The sequence below is a fragment of the Seriola dumerili genome, unplaced genomic scaffold (assembly GCF_002260705.1).
Source record: "Seriola dumerili isolate Sdu_G_001 unplaced genomic scaffold, Sdu_1.0 BDQW01000242.1, whole genome shotgun sequence".
Taxonomy (NCBI): Eukaryota; Metazoa; Chordata; class Actinopteri; order Carangiformes; family Carangidae; genus Seriola; species Seriola dumerili.
The window spans coordinates 8,008,450-8,029,215 of NW_019174497.1; the positions used below are offsets into that span (position 1 = coordinate 8,008,450).

At 39.9% G+C, this 20,766-nt stretch overlaps 1 protein-coding gene across 1 annotated transcript; it reads left to right on the plus strand.

Moving 5' to 3' along the window:
• The first annotated feature begins 550 nt into the window (after positions 1-550).
• Positions 551-20,525, plus strand: ldhd (lactate dehydrogenase D). The gene is made up of 11 exons (XM_022756261.1): positions 551-643; positions 4,304-4,416; positions 4,963-5,104; positions 5,475-5,616; positions 8,857-9,016; positions 9,177-9,376; positions 12,895-13,023; positions 13,287-13,414; positions 13,844-13,934; positions 15,850-15,961; positions 19,650-20,525. Exons 1-11 carry the CDS (start codon positions 551-553, stop codon positions 19,828-19,830), a joined length of 1,491 nt encoding a protein of 496 aa, XP_022611982.1. The 3' UTR covers positions 19,831-20,525.
• The last annotated feature ends 241 nt before the right edge of the window (positions 20,526-20,766 follow it).

Genomic DNA, 20,766 nt, shown 5'->3' on the forward strand with positions numbered 1-20,766 from the left:
TTTGTGCAACCAAGTTAAAGTTTGATACAGAGACTAAAAACAAGATCTGCTCTCGATCCTTTAATTCTTATTTTGGGTCAAAGACAGTTTGGGTAGGCCCTACAGACTAAACAGTCCAGATCAAAACCAGGATCAAAATCAGAGAGTTTTAAAAAAACAACAACAAGCAGGCGGACGTGAGAAACAGGTAAAGAAAAGGTACATAATTGGTCTTACATTATTAATGCATCCACGAAGTTAGGAAGGAACCTTTCATGCCTTAATTAGGATTCTGTTTATGGAAAATACAAGTGAAAACAGGAAAACTAATTATATGAACACTTCCTTCTCTAAATTTAGCCTTACTTCCAGGTTCCAATTGTTGTATAATAATAATTACACAAACAATACATGTTACAATAATTATTATTTTTGAGTAACTATCTGTGGCTTTGCTTTAATTCTTCGATGGTTTTATTTTATTCTGAAATTAACGTACCGGAAGTCGTATAGTTGTCACGCTCAAAACTTTGCTAGTGTCTCCGCGTCATTGATCTTTACACAGTGAACCATGGTGATTAGCTTGACATTGAGCCGACGGCTGCCGTCTCGTTGGCCCGGCCTCCTGCGGTGCTGCAGTACTAACACAGAAAGCTCCGCCAGAGTAAGTTGTTTCAAAAACAGTTTTACATTTGCTCGTTTCTTTAGTGGTCACATGTTGAACCAACGTAATATCTAAATGCAGCAGCACCATGTCGAGGGTTTCATGTGTTTAGTGCAGAGACAATCTTCGTTTCCTACTGTTGCTTTAGAACGCAAATAACAGATTAATAACTCTGTGACATAGCTAAACTATTAACGCACGTTATGCAACAGCTTCCTGTTAACCAAGCTGTTATCGTAGCAACCCCTTTTCAACTAGATTAGCGATATTTGAAACAATAAAACTAACCAGTAACGGTAATGTAACCTTCTTGAAAGGCTGACGTTAGCTTAGTCTTTAGCTGCACCTTTTGAGGACTTGTGGGATAATGATTGGTTACCTGTGAGGTTGCTAGCAAAGTTGTTGTAGCACAGGTCGTGTGGCAGCAGGGTTGAGCGATATGGGCAAAAATATTATCACGTATTTTCATATTGATCCATATTTAATTCCATTAATGAGGAAGGAAACACAGTCAACATACAGTATTTGTTATACACCAAGGATACAACACAATGTGTTTAGGGGAGTAACACTGAATATATATATATACTCTACAGGATCCCTTTTAATTTGAAATTTAAGTACATCCTAAAACAAAACAGTTTTATCAAAAAGCGTAAGTTAAATTGTTTCACAAACATAACATTACATTCTAAACACAGCAACATTGTTGGATCCAACTGTCACCTTTGTGAAGTGCAACAATATGTAAGAAAAGTCTAAATTAGTTTGTATTATTACTCAAAACGCTTGTTGCCTTGTTGCTGCTGGACTCAAAAGTTTCAGCATTCAAATTTTTTTAGGCTTAGAGATACCATGTCACAGTCAAAATGGTACAAACCTTGATAAAAATCACTGATTAAATGTGTTTTAATACCTAAATCTCTATTGACATTTTTATTTTTATGCACTCCCATAAGAGTTGTGGCAGGATGTGTGATTTGAGTCGTTATCTATCTTAGATTGTAACAAACTTAGCACCACAAAGATGCATACATTTCCAGAAATAACATTTGAATTAAATGATGTACTGTTGTCAGAAGAGGATGAAGGGAAGAAGCCTTGATACTTCAGCGCACACCTGAGGTAACGTGTAGACAAAGTAGCAAGGTAGGGTGCACTGTGCAGGTCAGGAAAATGTTTATGTGTTAGCAACAGTCCAGTACCAGGAGTGCGGCCTCATACCTATGACCAAATCACAGCCGTGCTGATATTCAGTACATCACTCCCTCTTGTATGATATTGCTTAAATAACACATTTACAATTGAGAGTTAGTTTTTTTTTTTTGTTTTTTTTTTTTAAGGCGAGATTTGTTTTGATACTGCCACCTTGTTGAAGCCACAGTCAGTGGACAACAGACAACACAACCTCGTAGTTGTGTCATAGTCATTAAATGCCAGCGGATCCACAAGCCTTCTCTCAATTCTGCAATATGATATTTGTCTGATGGAAGTTCTATATGTACTGTATGTACATGTAGGTACTAACAGGAAATCACAGGTGGTACACGTCACAGGACAAACCAGCCTTATCTTCACACTTGATGTGGCCTGGGACAGACCCTCCACAACAAAACCTGTAGAGTAAAACATCAAGCTTCACAAGGGCTGTAGAACAAAGACTCTAATAAATAGCCAGTCAACATCATCGCATCCAATTAAGAAGCTTACAATAGCTTTTAGAAAGAGATATGTGTGTCAAGTTTGTCATCACCCAGAGTTCTGACGCACTAAATCAGCAGATTTATGGAAGACCATGTTTCCCTCCAGCCCTAGAAATCAAGCTCTTACTCTCTGCTGTTTATACCCATCTTCATCTCAACTGAACTAAATAGAATAAAGCAAACTCATTCACAGGAAAAGACTGGTTCAACTCTAATGCACTGTACTGTATTTCCTCTACAATTTTCAGGTGTGGTAAATGGGATAGAGGTGGTGATGATGTCGATTTAAAAAAAACAAAAAAACAACAACTATTTAACAATAACGAATAGTGATGCAGGTACTGGATTCCTTGGTATGGTATGGTGATATTTTTTTAAATTAAGTTTTTATGTAATATACTGTGTGTCATATTATGACATGTGGTTAAAAACACTTGTACATCAGACTTGTATAAAAGACAGAGATCCATTCCTATCTTGATTGAATTAACCTGTAGGAAACAGTATGGTGAAGTTATGCTCGAACTCCATGGTGTGAACATTTTTGCTGAAATACTTTTGCAGTACCGCAGAATAACTGCAAAATGTACTGCACAGCTGAAGCTGTGGCTGCAGTTGTGGTTGAATATATAATGCTATGGATATGGCTATGGTAGCTGTACTGAAATTATGTTTTACTGCTCCTATTAACATCAGCACTCACAGCTCTGGCTGTGGTCACAACCAGCCGCGCTCTACTACATAATACTACATGATACTATACCATAATACAGATCTGCCTCCATTGTTCAGGAGGAATGCAAAACTTAATGTGAGGCAAAACAAAAGTTATTGGGAGTCACCACAAAGTTAGTTTAGAAAAAAAGTCCAGTTATTTGCAATTATTTTGCAATCATAACCTGTAGTGATGACCTTTCTGCTGGGCTGTTTATCCAGCTTTAGAAAAATGAACCATTTCCAAATCACCAATGTCTTGTAACCTCTCCTCGCCACAGTTTTCTTTATCTTGTGTGGCCATGTGACTCCTCGTGGCTGGCCATGTGTGTCAGCTACATAACTGTATTAATAGAGTGATGGTTGTCCCTGTGTGGGACTGTCTCATCCACTGTGTGGTGTATAGTCCTGGAAGCTCCCAGAGAAAACTGCTGGGAAGTTGAGCTAGGGCAATTAACCAGACGTACACAGGTAGTTCTCAACCTGAAAGTCTTTTTCTTCTATAAGAGAATACTATTGTTTGAAGCACTTTCAGTTAAACTAGCGATGGGTGAATGAAGCCTAATTCTTTGGGACTTACTTTCTATTTGTGCAGGAGAAAGATTTATAGCTTTGAGGCTTCAAATAAAGGAAGTATAGCGACATCTGGTGGTTTACAAAGTATACAGCAGCCCCTCAAGACTGTAGTGGAAGCACAACGAGACCTCACTGATTTTCATAGTTTTAGTCTCGTGTGTCAATAAAAGTCTGTTAATACTTTATGTGCTGCATTAAATTTAGATGTGACTGTGCAATACGTCACAGTAAAACAATTAATGAATACATTGTCCAGAAAGCCTGGATACCAAATATTTTTGATGACACAAACTGTTACTACATATTATTGGTATAGTTTAGGCCCAGTATCACTGTGTTTCAACTTCATGGTTGATATTTATGTAACATCTCATGAGTTACACTGTGATGCGATTGGAGAAAGATATTCATTATATTTAATTTAATATTTACCACTAATGTCCTTCATATTAGATACATGTTAAACTGACTGGTTTGAATAGAGTTTGACGTGTTGTTCTCTCTAAATAAAAAAGCTGAGCTTTTCAGGGCCAGTGTTCAAGTCAAGTGTACTATTTTATATTTCATCTTTACCTCCCACTCTCTTGTGGTGACTCACTGCCCTTCACTGTGTGTATCTTTATGTATGTATGTATGTATGTATGTGTGTGTGTCTGTGTCTGCACAGAGTGCTGTTCTGGACAATGTGCTCTCTACGTTCAGGTCTATATGTGGTGAGGACAATGTCTCATTGGGTGAAGCTGTCAGAGAGCAACATGGCAAAGATGAATCTGTACACAGGTTAGTCTCTTTCACTTTGTCACACAGACACACACTTATGGTACAACAAGTTGTGTGACATTACACAAAAAGGAAATGGTGCCTCAACAGACATGCTAAAAGCTAAAAATATATGGTCAAGGAGGTGAAAGAAATGTTACAAAGCAGCATTAGGACATTCATACTGTGTCATTGAAGCCTTGCAGACAGCTGGAGCAAAACAGATGTTTAGCACACACAGATAAAGACACATTTAAATAAGATCAGTGTGCCACTTCCAGTGAGCTTCAGGGTGTATATGCACTATGCATCCCGTGTCGGTCATATTCAATGAACCTGATTAAATATGAGGAGAGCTGTCTGTTCTTCTCCCTGTTAGTGTTTTAAAACTACATCAGTAGATTTCTGCCCACTATTAAGTTGTCAAACCAGATAAGTTAGCAAACAGTTGTGTATTTACACATCCAGCAGATACAGGGGAATATTAGTATTCATGTGGTATTGTGACAACCTTACCCATTGTTGTTTCATTCATTGTTTATATAAAACTATATTGCTGCTGTCCAGATGTTGTCCCCCAGATGTGGTGGTGTTTCCTCGTTGCGTGGAGGAGGTCAGTGCCCTGGCCAAAGTTTGCCACCACCACCGCTTTCCCATCATCCCTTTTGGCACCGGGACTGGCCTGGAGGGAGGGGTCGGCGCAGTGAAGGTGAGAGAACGGAGGCATCTGTGTGTGTGTGTGTGTGTGTGTGTGTGTGTGTGTGTGTGTGTGTGTGTGTGTGTGTGTGTGTGTGTGTGTGTGTGTGTGTGTGTGTGTGTGGATGTGTGGATGTGTGTGAAGTGATACTTTGGTATAGTAAGGGCAGTAATAAAATCAGTGGAGCCATATCAATTACTGAGAGCAAGATTTTAACTGAACTTAAAATTTCATCCTGTGAAATCACTAGTTACAGTGTGTATGATAATTTCAAAATAACAGAAGTAGAACCTTAGAACAGTAATTTACAACGGACAATCTAAAAACACAGTATAAGTATTCATGTACTGTATGTCTACATGTGTCTTCCTTCTGCTCCCAGGGCGGTGTGTGCTTCAGTCTGAGGAACATGGACCAGGTTCTGGATCTCCACCAGGAGGACTTTGACGTGACAGTGGAGCCCGGGGTGACTCGGAAGGCCCTCAATGCCTACCTCCGAGACACCGGCCTGTGGTTTCCTGTTGGTCAGTCACACTGTCTCCCAGCTCTCATTGTATTTTTTAGTAGCTCAGTGCGAAACCTGAGTATTTTAAATTAATTATTTTTAATAAACACCCACAGAAGAAATTTCTTATAAAACTGTTGAATCTGAATAGTAACATAAACTATTAGGAGGCCATGAAGTTCTGTCAAAACTACTTACTACAAGTCCTCCTCCTAGTCCCTCCTACATCACTGTGATTCATTATGTCCATCAGTAGAACAACAGTCCTCCTCCTTCCTGTCCTGCCAAGGTTTACAATGTAATTCACTAAATCAAACCACGAAAACAAAACAAAAAACGCAGCTAAATACTAGACTTGCTGTTGCTCTCCTCCGCTGTGTGCTGCCATGCCCTCTGCAGACACACATGCCAACAAATTGACAATGTTTGGTGCTACAGGGTCATGTGACCACTCATTGGAAACGTATTGCTGTGAGCTATAACAAGGCTTTCACAAGAATTAATTTGGGGTTAAGTTCTCCATTATGACCAGCAGATGGCACAAAACTCAGTGTGTTCTTCAGTGAGGCTTTCACTCAACTCATAAATCAGTCTCCTCAGTAGAGGGTGAATGTGAAAGTGTATTTACAGGCTGGAAGGTAAGATTCTGATTTCAATCCCTTTTGATCTGTGTTTCATGAAAAAGCATAACTGAAACGTAGAGTTTTGTCTTTGTGGCTGTAAAACATTAAGTTTAATTTTGAATCTCCCTCAGGGCTTTAATGTTGTGTTCATCTTCTGATTTGTTTGGCATGGTTAGATAGGTGAGACAGTCTGTTTTTGTGTGATAGAAAACATGTTGTGGCATGAGGAAAAAGTCATCAGTAATTTTTCAAACATGACAGGGCCTTACATTTATAATTTCATATATTATGACACAAATTTTAACCCTTTTTATGTGAAATTTGACATTAGTGAAGAACAGAACTTATGGACATCAAAGTAAAACAGTGTAACTGGTAAACTGATGGATCTGACAAAGTGATAGGGTGATATGTAGATGAAAGATGATGGGGTAGGTGTGGGGGTGTGTATGGGTGAGTGGAGATGTGTTGATGGATTATGTGGAGACTATGAGGACAGAGGGGAGCGAATATAGATGAGGTAAGGAAAGTAAGGAAGAAAGAGTTTGGTTTATGGGGGGCTGAAAGGTCAGAGTGCGATGGTGTAGGGAGTGACTGCCGATTGCCAACGGGCTGCCAGTAGCAGGTAGAAGTTGGTACACTAAGGCTGCAGTGGGAAGAGCCACATTCTCAGTCCTTTACCGTATCAGCTGGGAGTACAGTAACTCTGGGACCTCAGAGGGAAAAGTGCAGTGGAGCGGCTGTGAGCTGCTCTGTAATAGAAATACCTGTTAAAAAAATACTTACAATAAACCCTAAATCTCTCCTTTGTGTGGCTTGTTTTCGAGAGCGGCGTCCTCTTTGCTTTGTTGCGGTGTGCAGAGCAGAGGTGGGCTCATTAGTCTCTCCTGATTGGTTTGGGCTTGCAAGAGAAAAGACAGAGTGGAAACCTCGTCTGGTACCTTGTTTTAACTGAACAGGGGGTGAAATGTGAGACGGTGATCTATCGTCATCTACTATTCTGTTGTAAGGTTGTGTAGGGAGATGCTCTTCAGAGGACATCCAATGGCTTTTGTCTTTGTGTTGTGTTATAATGTGTATAGTTTAGAGTGTAAGGAACTGAGAAGTTGGTTTATTTGTAGTGGATCATGAGTTGTTGTTCCAGCTGGGTGTTCAGTTTTAGCTCCTTATAGCATTAAGTTGACTGGTTAGCAGAGATCCTGTTCAAAACGTTGCTGTCTCAGATTGTTTGTCAAAGTTAATTGTGTTTTCTGGCTTAATAAACTGTTTGGTTTGAATCTGGTGCTGATTCATTTTTTATGGAATAATCCTGATGGATTCTGTAAGATGTAAAGATATAAAGTTTTGATTTCTTTCTTAATGTCTCTATCGCATCAATTTGTTTTTCTCTTTTTGCAGTCTGAGAAAGGAATTATTTTTTCCCTCATTACTGTTTTTGCTGTTTCCCCAAAGGTTGCATGCTGACATGTCTGGTGTGTCATTGTCTACTAGAAAGGATTTCCACACTCGTTCAAAGTAGTCGATAGTAGAAGTTCTTTATCTCTGAGTAGTGTGTTGTTCAAGTGCCTTTTATAAAAGAGATAGAGAGTGATAGTACATAGCGTTACCAGGTACTAGGTAGTGTTATGCTTACTCGTGCATGGTGAATAATAATTAGTATAGATCTCAAATAAACCGACAGGGTGGATTTGTCAGGTTGTGGATTAAGGGCTTGGTTAAAATCACCTGTTGTGAAACGTTTTAATTTTAATAAATTATTCCACATTAGTTTTGAGACATGGGAGGAATTGCTGTGAATAAGCGAATGAAATGAAAGAGTGGTTGCATCAGATCTCACTTTTCTACCGTTAAGTTGAGTAAATGTAGCATGTAGCAGTGTCCCGCATAACAAGAGGAGTATTTCATACCCACCAGTATGGAGGGTTGGCCTTTGATGTTAAGAAACAACAACATTAACATTCCACTGTTGAAAATAACCGTAAAGAAGTCAGCCAACATGAACACGTCTGGCTGAAGGAATGAAGTGATAAGAAAAGGCTGCTCAGTCTGATAATCAGGCTAACATGTGTTTTGTTCCACCTCCCTGATGTCCAGGGTGTGTGATGCTGTGTTTCAATCCAGCCTGGTCAGTCATGTATGCCAGCAGCATCAATCTAGCACGTGGATATCTTTCACTTTTCCATTTCCCTGTTGGTCAGTCACATAAAAACTGTTTCACAAGATAAATCTTTTCCATTCAGGCGTCCACCGAGGATGTTATGTGAAACAGTTGAAGTCCTCTAATAAGATTTTGTCATCTTGCAGAGCTGTCAGAGTCAGTAATGCCAGGTTTGTTTTCCACCGGCTGAGTTTGACTTGTATCAGTAAACTGACACTGAGGCAGATCATTTTACACATCTTTGTTCCTTCGGAGGTGACACAGAAAATGTTTCTCAAATATGTTGTTATGTAAAACAACATTTTTAAAATCAATTTTTAGCTGCCATTAAATTCCTACTTCCAGCTGGTGGTGATACTGGATAAGAAATCTCAACAACCCCAAAGTGATTTTAATCTTTTTTTAAATTTTTTTTTAAAAAAAGAAAGAAATTTAAAGTAATTTAGGAAACACTAGTGATGTGCTGTTTCCATGTCAGATCCTGGAGCTGATGCCTCTCTGTGTGGTATGGCTGCCACCAGTGCGTCTGGTACTAATGCAGTACGTTATGGAACTATGAGGGAGAATGTTATAAACCTGGAGGTGGTGCTGGCTGACGGGACCATCATACACACAGCTGGGAATGGCCGACGTCCCAGGTAACCTCACTACCTTTACTGTTTCAGGATTTCTCCAACTACACGTTAACAGACATTCACATTTTCATTCCCAAGCCAGAAATATTTAATATCACCTAATACATCTTTAAGCCTCTTATTTATGTTTTCCTTCCCTGCCTTCCTTGTTGTCAACCTTCAGGAAGACTTCAGCAGGTTACAACCTGACAAACCTGTTTGTGGGTTCAGAGGGCACCCTGGGGATCATCACCAAGACAACGCTGCGCCTGTACGGCATCCCAGAGGCCATGGTGTCAGCAGTCTGCTCTTTCCCCTCTATCCAGGATGCTGTAGACAGCACTGTGCAGGTCCTCCAGGCCGGAGTACCCATCGCTCGCATCGGTGAGGAGGTGATGCCTCACAGCCATACAACAGATAACTGCACCATTTCAACATGACAGTCAACGTATCTCAGTATATTTTATTGATCAAGGTGGGAGCTGTTGGCTGCTGACCTTGGTGACAAATAACACTGCACCACTTGTAGCTGCTTCACAGCAAAGCGCTGTGTTTAACTAGTAATGTGAACAAAGGAGGGAGGAGCAGATCTTTTCCAATTTCTACGCTTCACTGCACTGGATCACACTAAATAACGAGTCCATTGTGTATAGGGATGGGAATCAGTTGATCCATCGACATCATTTGCTTTTATGCTTAACGATTTCCTTATCGATGCCTTCCACTTAGTTCCACGTGCCTTGCAAAACAATGATGTCACGCTTTTGCGAGAGGCAGTCAGCGCGATGGGCAACGAAGGAGTTGAGGAAGTGTGGCTTAATTTCACACAAAATGACGCTAACAGCGCAACGTGCAATGTCTGTGGCACTAAGATTTCAAGCAAGGGCAGAAACACCAGCGACAAGCTGAAACATTTGTAGACACAGCATGGCATTAAATATCAGGAGTGCCATATGTTTGAGAGAAAAATCCACAGGAATCAATAAGGGAATCGATAAAGAATCGGATCGATAAGAAGAATCGATATTGGTATCAATAAAATCTTATCAATTCCCATCCCTAATTGTGGAAATACACAGCTCAGTGAAGATACTTTGTTGGTTACATTTTATTTTCTGCCACAAGGATGACTAGGTAGGATCAACCATTCAGTCTTACAGTAATAATCAGTTTATAATACGACATTCAGAGACTCGGGAGAACGAATGCTATTAATAGCAAGCATGTAGCATGTAGGCCTGCTGTACATAAAATAATAATGATATGATCTGCTTAATGGTTTCTGTCTGGAAAAAAAAATTCGAAGACATCAATGAAAGTATATGATATTTATGTTGATGATAAATGTGTTTACATCAACCTGTTTGATTCGCATTTTCAATTTTTGCATAAAAAAAAAAACAAAAAAAAACACCTGAAATAAAAAAAAAAAAAAGTCCAAATATCACAGAAATGCTTTTTCACTTGGCTGAAGTGTTTGAATAATGTATGAAACACTTCAGCCAAGTATGTTTGTCACCCAAGCTACCGCCGAAGAGACCCAACTTTGGCAGAAGAAAATATCAGACTCTGGTGGCTCACCTGGTAGAGAGCATGCATCATTAAGGCTTAGTCCTAACAGGACAGCAGTGGGCCCAGGTCCAAACCCAACCCACGGTCCTTTGCCGCATATCATCTCCTCTGTCTCTCTCCCTGACTTTTCTGTCTCTCTCTCACTGTGGCTATCTGAATGAAGGCAAAAAAAATACCCAGAAAACCTCAGATACATGTGCTGTATGTGTTGACCAGTGAGAGGAATGTTTCTCACAGTCTGCTTGGAGCGAAGCAGCAGCAGCTGCTGGCAGGAGGAAAGTGGTTATAGAGGAGATTCAGAGGCAGGAATATGCTGCTAGATGCACAAAGCAGGGGTTGTGCATGCGTTTAGAAAGTGTAGAACAGAAAGAAAGAAACTTAGCTGGAGGGGAGTGTGGGGCGTGGAAGCAGGTAGGAACTTGGGGAGGTGGAAGTATATCTTTACCTTTATATTCAGGTGTAGCTTCACCTCGGCACATTCTGTCAGGGTGTGAAACAAGCCCAGGGTGATACACCTGCAGACATAACCAAGGGCTGACATCTCTGTCAGGAGCCACTGAGGGTGAGCGCCTCGAGCTAAACTCACTGGATGCAAAAAAATGTTTGTTTAGGTATGGTGCAGGACAGCTGCAGACAGGGAGGGGCTGACAAGAAAGAGTATGTTTAGGAAAACATCTCATACAGTCCCTCAGGAGACAGCTACCACTAATCTAAGACCAAATCTTGTGTTGTGGTTAGACTCACAGTGTGTTGTGTATTTTGTGGAGATGGCAGGCTGTAGAAGTGGCCTATGAGAGGTAAAAGCTCAGAGCTACAGAGCTGGTAGTGGAGGCAGTGAGCAGCACTTCTACAGACAGAAACATCTTGTTGATGAGAGAGGTCAGAGGAGAACGACCTGACTGCTTCAAGCTGACAGAAAGGCTACAGTAACTCAGATAACCACTCATTGGTGTCACTGGACGCTCTTGACGGTCATTTGGCCCCCGGTGGCTCTTCAGGGGCCATCTGAATGCTGATGGTATGTCAAGTTTCTGCTCTGTTGATTATTGTTGCTGTGCAATAGCAACAATGAAAATGTGTCACATTTATTCAACTCAAACCACAAGAGAAATAATAGTAAATGTTTTTGTTATAAAATTGAATTAAATGCGTTGTTCTGGATGAACAAAATATTTAATAAACAAAGAAAGAAATCTTACCTATGTCCCTCACTGAAGAATGACCTTTAATGTGGTTGTTAATTAGGGCTGCACAATTAATCGAAATATGATCAAAATCGCAACATGACCAAATGCAATATCCAGATCACAGGAGCTGCAATCTTTTTGGTAAAGGTAAAATGTGTCACATCATACCATAAATAAGTGTTGTGGTGCTACAAACCGCCCAGCCACTGTTTTTCAGTGAAAATTAAAATGCAAAAATGATCATTTGCGATGTCTGCCAAGATAATCACAAGATGATTCTTATCCCTATTGTTGACCACAGATTTCAGGTAGAGATGATTTTTCTATTGTGGGACTCTCGCCCTCCAATAACACACTAACATGTCTCTATTCATCAAAGAAGATAAGTGCAGTTATAAAAGGCATGATAATCAGACAGGCATTAAAAAAAGCAGTAGGGATTTGATTTCATTATTATGTGTAGAGCCTGTGTAGATAACTTAGATAATGGCAGTCTACATCAAGGATAAGTGTTCAGAGCCAGTTAAACACAACAAGGCGTACACTGAGGAAACAAGAGAATCAATGATCTCATCGATCACATAACTGTTCATAAAGACCAAAGTTTGCTACTCAAATAACATGAAATGGGTGCTAATCAGTGTGATAATTGGTTATATAAAAATGCAGCACATCACTGGTCAAACATGATTATTACAAAGTACATGAACTATTTCCATGGTTTATGTTTTTAAACATGTAAGCCAAGTTTGAGTAAGATGCGCTTTTGTTGACATTTGAGCCACAGAGAGATAGAGGGAGGAAAGAGGAACAGAGTTTAGGACAATTGGGTCAAAGAAAGGCAGAGATGAACCTTTATTGATCCCTCAGAGAAAACACTTTCCTGCAGCAAGAGGATAATAATATCCAGCAGAGAGAAATGGATAATAAAATTAACAGTGAAAATAGATCAATGTTAGTTATTGGCAGTTGGAAAATATGTTTACAACCATTAAGCAAAAGTTGACAAAAGTCAGAAGAATGACCTATTTAGATGCATCACACTAAAAATTTGTCTTCCCTCACTGTGTGTGTGTGTGTGTGTGTGTGTGTGTGTGTGTGTGTGTGTGTGTGTGTGTGTGTGTGTGTGTGTGTGTAACCCAGAGTTTCTGGATGATGTGATGATTGATGCGTGCAACAGGTTCAGTGGTCTTTCCTATCCTGTGACCCCAACTCTGTTCCTGGAGTTCCACGGCTCTGAGCAAAGCCTCGAGGAACAAGTCAACACAACTGGTGTGTTAAAGTACAAACACAAATAATCACATCTCTAATAACTGACTAACTGTTGCTGTTAGATGAAAGCCTGATGTAGTGTGTGTAGTAGAAAGTTTTCAGACCTCATCATTTTTTCTAATTTTATTGTGTTGTAAGATTCATTTTAAATGGGTGAAATTGACATTTTTGAGCATAAGTTTACATCAATAACTCACAGTGACAAACATTTTTGACATTTTTGCTAAGAAATATAAAATTTAAAACTGTAAATCTCTCTACAGAGGACATCACCCACAGTAACAGAGGGTCAGATTTTCAGTGGGCTCGAGATGCAGAGACAAGGAACCAGCTGTGGAAAGCTCGTCATGATGCCTGGTACGCTGCTCTGGCTCTCAGACCTGGCTGCAAGGTAAGGAAAGACAACTGCCACTTTACCGGTACTCCTAATGTCTAAGGAGTCTTAATGCTTAACCCCCATCATAACTTTTCCTAAAGGATAAAACAGTGTTCAGCTGTAGTATCTTATTTTCATCGTTTACCACAATATCATTCTCCCCTGCGACTGCTGCTACTCGAGCTAAAAGTATGGGGTTGCTGGAGGTGTGATCAACAACAGGGCAGTTAATTACTCTTCTGGTTGAGAGGCTTTGTGTGAGAGCTCCATGCTATCACCATCGCCAGTGTGAGGCACTTTTACACCTCACTTTATTAACAGTTTAAATCCTAGTGGTTGCAGAAGACGACCACTTGATGCTGTTCCAATTCAGTGACCTTTTCAGTGTGTGTGTGTGTGTGCGTGCGTGTGTGTGCGTGCGTGTGTGTGTGTGTGTGTGTGTAGGCCTACGCTACAGATGTGTGTGTCCCTATGTCTCGACTGCCTCAAATCATTGTGGAGACAAAAGAGGACCTGATTGAAAACAGACTTACAGGTGAGCACCGTGCTGTTTACTAAATTAGACTCAGTGTTAATGATGTTAATAAGGCTTGATGTGATTCATTGTGAGTATAATGTCTCTACCTGCGTCATTGTTAACCCACGAATGTGTCATAATTATTACAATCAGAGCATTTAGCGTAGAAAAAGAAAAGGACGCCTTGCAAGGCTGCATTAAAAAACACTGCTTCTAATGATTACACATTGATCTGATCAAATGCTCTGATTGCAGACTGATCGCACTAATTCAAAATGACCTTTAGATCAAGTTTTAATCAACCTTTTTGGACCTTGTCTGTCTTGTGTGTTTGTGCCTCTCTCCTATTACTGGGTCATTTCTTTGAGTCTATTGCTTAATGTGGGTCTGACATGAGTGTCGCCAGCAGCCATCAGTTCTCACCACCAAGGTGAGGGAAGTGGGCTCAGAGCAGGAAATCACAGCAACAGCAAAAGTGCAGGCAATTAGGGTGAAAAAAGGAACACAGGTTTAAAAAAAAAAAAAAAAAAAACTAAACTAGATGCTGCTCAAAAACGTGATGCGAATTGGTGATTTTCAGCTTTTTCACAGATTTAGTAATCATATAAAACACAGTCGTAGCTATGTGGAGAACTGGTTGTAAAGAACATGCCTGCATGTATAACAGCACATCTGGAGTACTTCTTTCCTTCAACGTGATTAAAAAGCAACTTCAATGCAGCTGAAAATCTGAAACTCTAGCTTTATTTGCCCCAGTATTTTCCCCTTTTTTTTTATGTGGGACTCAAGTTGTTTCACCTCTTAAGCCAGTGCAGCTTATAGTGTGTGATGCATTTCAAAACACCCACACCTGTTGTTTTCTGTGTAAAGTCCTACACACTGGTGGTGTCTGGAAGCACACTAATTCTCCAGAAAAGCAGCAGTTTTATGACATTGACTCCCCGAGCACATCCGGCCACTGTATCGTGACTGCTTCCTCTGTCAGTATGGTTCGTTGGATGTGTGCTGCCTGAAATCATCAAGTGTAACAGAGAGGGGGAGAGAAGCGGCTGAGGGAGAAAGAGTGTCAAGAAAGAAGATGAGAGCTAGGCAGAGACACCATCGCTTCAAATATTTATTCATGACAAAAGACAAAAAATTCCCAGGGCTGCAACTTTCCTATGTCGATTATTATTTAGTCTGTAAAATTTCAGACAACAGTGAAAAATACTCTATACATAATTTCTCAGAGCCTGAGGTGATGTCTTCATATCGCTGAACAATAATATCGCATTTCATCACCATAGAATAAACAGAGTTTGGAGCTGTGACTATGTCTCTAGATTAATACTGGATTGATGTATGACTCATAGCCATAGTTAGTGGATGTCTGATCAAGATGAGAGATGAGTGTTTAGCTAGGAATCATATAATAAAGGGATTAAGACAGAAATACTGGACTTGTCAGGTAGAAATATATAGATATCTGCTTTTTAATAAAAATTCAATAAATAAGTATATAAAAGAGCAAAAAGCTAAAGCTAATAAATACAGCATTTTAATTAATTAAAAGTCACAAAACAAGATTTACTTAAACTTTTTTCAGTATGTCAGTTAGACAGTGATGTTCACCAGAACCCTGCACTAGTCATGCCGGTAAAAGTAAAGCTATAGCTTTAATTAGATTTACAGCAAAACCCAAGAGTGAACTGAACTGACAAAGAGTGTTTTGTTGCGTTTCTTTTTTTTTCTTTTTTTTAAGAGGAAGAATTTATTAATTATTATTTGATAAGTTACATAGTTTTACTTTAAAGTGCATTGTCTCAACAAAAAGAAGGAAACAGCAGCGCTGACAGATCACTAAGGAAGATAAAAACATAGAAGAAGAAAATAAAATAAAAATCATCCTGTATGTTTTCCCAGTAAAACGAATGAGAACGTTATCTACCCTCAGGTCCCATAGCGGGTCATGTAGGAGACGGTAACTTCCATTGTCTGATGGTGGTGGATCCCAACAACGCAGAGGAGATGCACAGGGTCCACCTGTTCACTGAGAGACTGGCCAGGTAAACCCTCCTCCCCTCTTCTCCTCTGACACCTATCAGTTACCCACAATCCTCCACCACACAGGACCTTTGTGAACTACTTCAGGAATGATGAATGTTGTCGTACGAATTTTACCCATTTACTGTACAGTCTTTGTTGCTGACATTAACATGGATTCGACTTTAAAAGACTTATTTGGTGGAAGTCAGATATTTACAGGAGCATCGGTGTTGACCTGAATTTCTTGATCATCGCAAAAACTCTAATTGCAGTTTTTTTCAGGTTGTTCAAGTACATTTTTTAAGCTGCAGTAAATGTTCAGCCCTGAGGCCGGTCAGGTAGACAGGCCTCACTGCTCTTGCAACTTCTCCTTCTTCTTCTCTTCTGTCAGTCCCTCCTCACTCACTCTTTGCCAAATCCTTTTCACTCCGCTCGGCTACCTTCAGAGAAATTCACCTGCCCTTTGACATCCCGCTCTCACCCATCCCTTTTAGTTGATATTGATTTCTCGGAGGACTAAACTGTAAGTGCTGGGTTTTGAAAATGTTCTTGGAAGCTGTGATAGCGTCCAAAATCTATTTTGTAAAGCTGTAAAAAACCACTGGCTGTACTGGGGTCAGTCATAGATCCCAAAGGGTAATGGCACAGAGGAAAATAGATTTGAATCCTCAGGAAGATAAAGAGAGTAAGATTTGTACAGTACTGGAAAAGATGCAGGTATAAAGTATGAAATGGTTGTGGTTACAGGGTTATCAATATTTTATGTACATGGTTAGAAATAGTTATTTTTAGGATTTAAGTTAGAGATGGAAACAGCTGTATGCAAACATTTGTGCACCTCTGGGCAGATTACATATATTACATTGTCTTACATAGTAAATAAAACCCCTGCAGCAAAGAGACATTAAAATGAGCCTTTAAGCAGCTTTTGAAGCTCCCCTCCAGACATGTTGTAAACTGTGTAAAAATCCTCTTCTCTGACTAATATTTTGTTTAACATGTTTCTTACACATACAAAAGAAAAAAATTGTAAGTCTGAAGCTTCTCTACTTTTACTACCTCATTGAGAAATCTGGATCAGACCTTATGCCCCGCCCACCACCTGCTTGCTCCAGGTGGACAGGTGAAAGAGCAGAGAGTATCAAGATGGTCAGAGGAGGAAACATCAGAGAGACTCAGCCACATGTCTGTGTGAGACATGTCATGACTCAGATGAGGAGTCTGTTGAGTCCAGAACTAGAGACTAGCAGACGGATCAGAACGGTTAGCGCAGTTAGCATCTTTTATTTGTTTATGTTGTAACTGGCAGTACTGTACTGACAGGTTTATTTAGCCCCACCCCCTCATCCCCACAAGTTGACAGGATTGGTTCCTTAGGTTTGTGACATATGAAACCCTGGCTGTCTGAATCTGTTTTTATGAGGCTGTCATTGGTTCACTGCAGTTCAAGGTGGAAACACTCAGTCATGGTGCTGACTGATTATTTACTCATGATATGTCTTGTATGATATAAAAACACCATACGGACATATTAACTTTATTTTCATTGAAGAAGGTCTTTACAAATTGAACTATAGTGGTGCTACGTGCAAAAGAATGGGCAGCGTACTAAGTCAGTACCTGGTGTGCCCTTCAACATTTTGGAAACACAGTAGCAGATTTTGTACAGTCTCTTCTTGATTTAGGAATTTTCACCCTCTCTTCCTGCAGATCACTTCAAGTTCTGAGATATTTTGGGCTGTCCTGCTCACACAGCATGTTTAAGAGAGAAAGTCACACAACTGATTGACTGCGCTCTCGAGGATCTTAGACAGGAAGGAGAGGTTAGATATATTTGGCTAACACACCTGGATCAAGAGTAGACTGTTTGAGAAGAGGTTTAGTTACAGCTGCTTTAAAGGCCTGTGGCACAATAGTCTGTTTATATATCTAGTAAGGAAGTGGTAACTAGGGGTGAAACTTCCTTGAGCATTCTAGTTGGGATCGGGTCTGAGAGAGGTTGATGATTTATTAAGGAATCACTGAAGTTGTTGGAGGTTGACTGTCTAAACATATATCAGGTTTCACAGTATGAGGATAAATCTGTGCCGTTGAGGGCAGGAGATGGTGAATTTAGTCTGTAATAGTTTGAATTGCATCATGAAATAATCTCATGAAGTTGCTATTACTAGCTATAGCTATAGGAATTCATGGGTCAATAGATCTATGACTGTCAATGGCCACAGTGCTGAAAAGAAACGTGGCGTTGTTTTTATTTTTCTCTATTAATGAAGAGTAATAGGCGCCTTTGGGATTACAGAGGGCCTTCCTATACGTTTTCATCATGCCAGACTAAGCAGGATTCTTCCACTTTGGTGGAAGGCCTGTCCTTTGTTTGCTTTAATTTTCAGGTTGGAGAATGAAATCATTGAACTAACCTCCTTTTTTTTTTTTATTATCACCTTTTTTAGAGGAGCAATAGAGTCAAGAGTCAGGTGGAATGCTGCACCTGCTTGCTCCTGCAGGTCCTTTGCAGTCATGTGGAGGTTTTGCTTTGCCTTTTTGTCCAGCAGATGTGCAGAGGTTCACACAGATGTGTTGCACTTGCAGGTTGATTTCTTTTCACCTCTTCACTCCATGGGGTTTAAATCTGTGCTGGTCTTCATCATGTGAAGTCTCCATCTGGTTCTATTCTTCTAATTATCTTACTGTAGGATGAACCCCTGACCAACCAGTCTGTCCTACTCTGTTAATGGTGTTCTTCACACCATTCTGATACAGAAATGCTCCCTGCAGTAATGGTCCTACTAATATATCAGAGGGTGTAGTAACACGTTTGATCCTTTGTACATGCAGAGGGTTTGTCAGTCATCAACCTGTAGGAATTGTTTGCATTAACTGGCTTCATTTACTTCCACTGCTGCAGGAGATCTGGAAGTTAACCATTTTCTTCATCCCTGAAAAAGTTCCCTGTTCTCTGCAAGATTTTTCAGTTTTTAAGAAAGGTCAATTTATAATTATGTGGCACTGAATTACAACAGAAGTTATCTCAAGGCACTTTTCAAATAGAGCAAGTCTGGACCTTCCCTTTATAATATTGATTACAGAGATCCACTAATTCCCAACAAGAGCAAACACTTGGCGACAGTGGCAAAGAGAAACGCCCTTTTAAGAGGCAGAAACCTCGAGCAGAACTGGACTCAGGGTGCGCGGCCACCTGCCTTTTGTGACCTAAACTACTTTTTTTATACCTTGGGCAGTTTACTGCTGACTTTTGTATCATTTATGGTTTTTCACTGAACTTAAGCTGCTGACATCTCAATAAAAAATTGGAGAAACATTTAAGTGGTAGTGTACTGTACTGTCATGGTGGATAAAAAGATCCTCAAGAGGCCTTTTAGTACAAAGTATACTCCTCTTTTACATCTATTGTTTGGTGTGGTGTGTCAGACTAAAAAGGCTTCACTTCGTGTGAATCTGAAAGTTCCATTGAGACATTAAAATGGAGATGGTACAATATTCACCTTATTCACCAGATATTAGTTTAAAAATGGTTAAATTAAATTATAAGACCAAATTACAAATTGTTCTAGTTGATAGTAGCAGCTTCAGTTTTAGTTATTTTGTTTAGTTTTATGAAAAGTCTTTAAAATCTTAATGTCAGGGGCTGCTACAGAACTGAATAGACAACTTTGTGCAGTGAATCAATGTGGTTTGTTCTCCCTGTAGGCGAGCTCTGGCCATGGACGGCACATGTACGGGGGAGCACGGAGTGGGTTTAGGGAAGAGAGCGCTGCTGTGTGAGGAGATGGGACCCATGGCAATCCAGGTCATGCAGGGTCTGAAGGACGCCCTTGACCCATATAACGTGATGAATCCTGGGAAAATCCTGCAGCCAAGAGAACTATAAACAGTATTTTAGTCACTAACCATGGGAAATCTGCTCACTGTTGATGGCTTGATCAGAGACTTTCACAATGAGCTTGTTTTTTTTAGAGCGTGTAGAAATGCCTCTGTTAAAACAGGACATTTGGATAACACTGAACAGAGATGGATCAGTCAAAAGTGAAAAGCAATAGGATGTCACTGGGAAGACGCTGTTATTCTAATTTGGGGGGTGTTAGATTCTACATAAATCTGTGATGATTTCACTGGTGTTGCTGTTTCTGCCGTCAGGTGCACTGTGTGCTTCTGCATTGTTTTACAGAGGGATCTAAAAATGTATGAATGGAATCAAGAAAGTCAAGAATGGTTTATTTTGAGTAGATTGTGACAGGTACATGGAATAATCAAGAATAATCAAGCAGTACAAAGACTAAATGATCTTTGGCTTTTCAACACTAAAAATAATCATTAGTTTGTGCACTGCATACTGTGTTACACTGTGACACATGTAGCAGTCAGAGATGTGTAAGGCTTCCTTATTTCCCATAGAAAATGGACAGAGCAACAGCAGGTATCATACACTGTCATAAAACCACAACATACTGTATGTCTGGAAAATATCAGCATTGAAGTTGGTACATGGTGTCAAACAGTTTGAAGGAACAAATTTGTTGAGACAGCAGTTGTTCCCAACCTGTGGGCTGTGAGCCACTAAAAGAAAATGTAATAAAAATGTTAAAAAACAAATTGTTGTTTTCTTCTTCTCATATCACTGTGATAAGCCAATGATAGGAACTGTCATGTTGTTGCCACCGGACCACATCTTATACTTATTTGCTATTTCAGAACGATTGCACGCTGAAAGATCACATCCATGGCAAAAACAGGATAGGTGGTTAGCAACAGGTAGAAATCTTCCTACACGTTTCCCCTGTTTTCAGTTCAGTCCTCAATGTTCGAT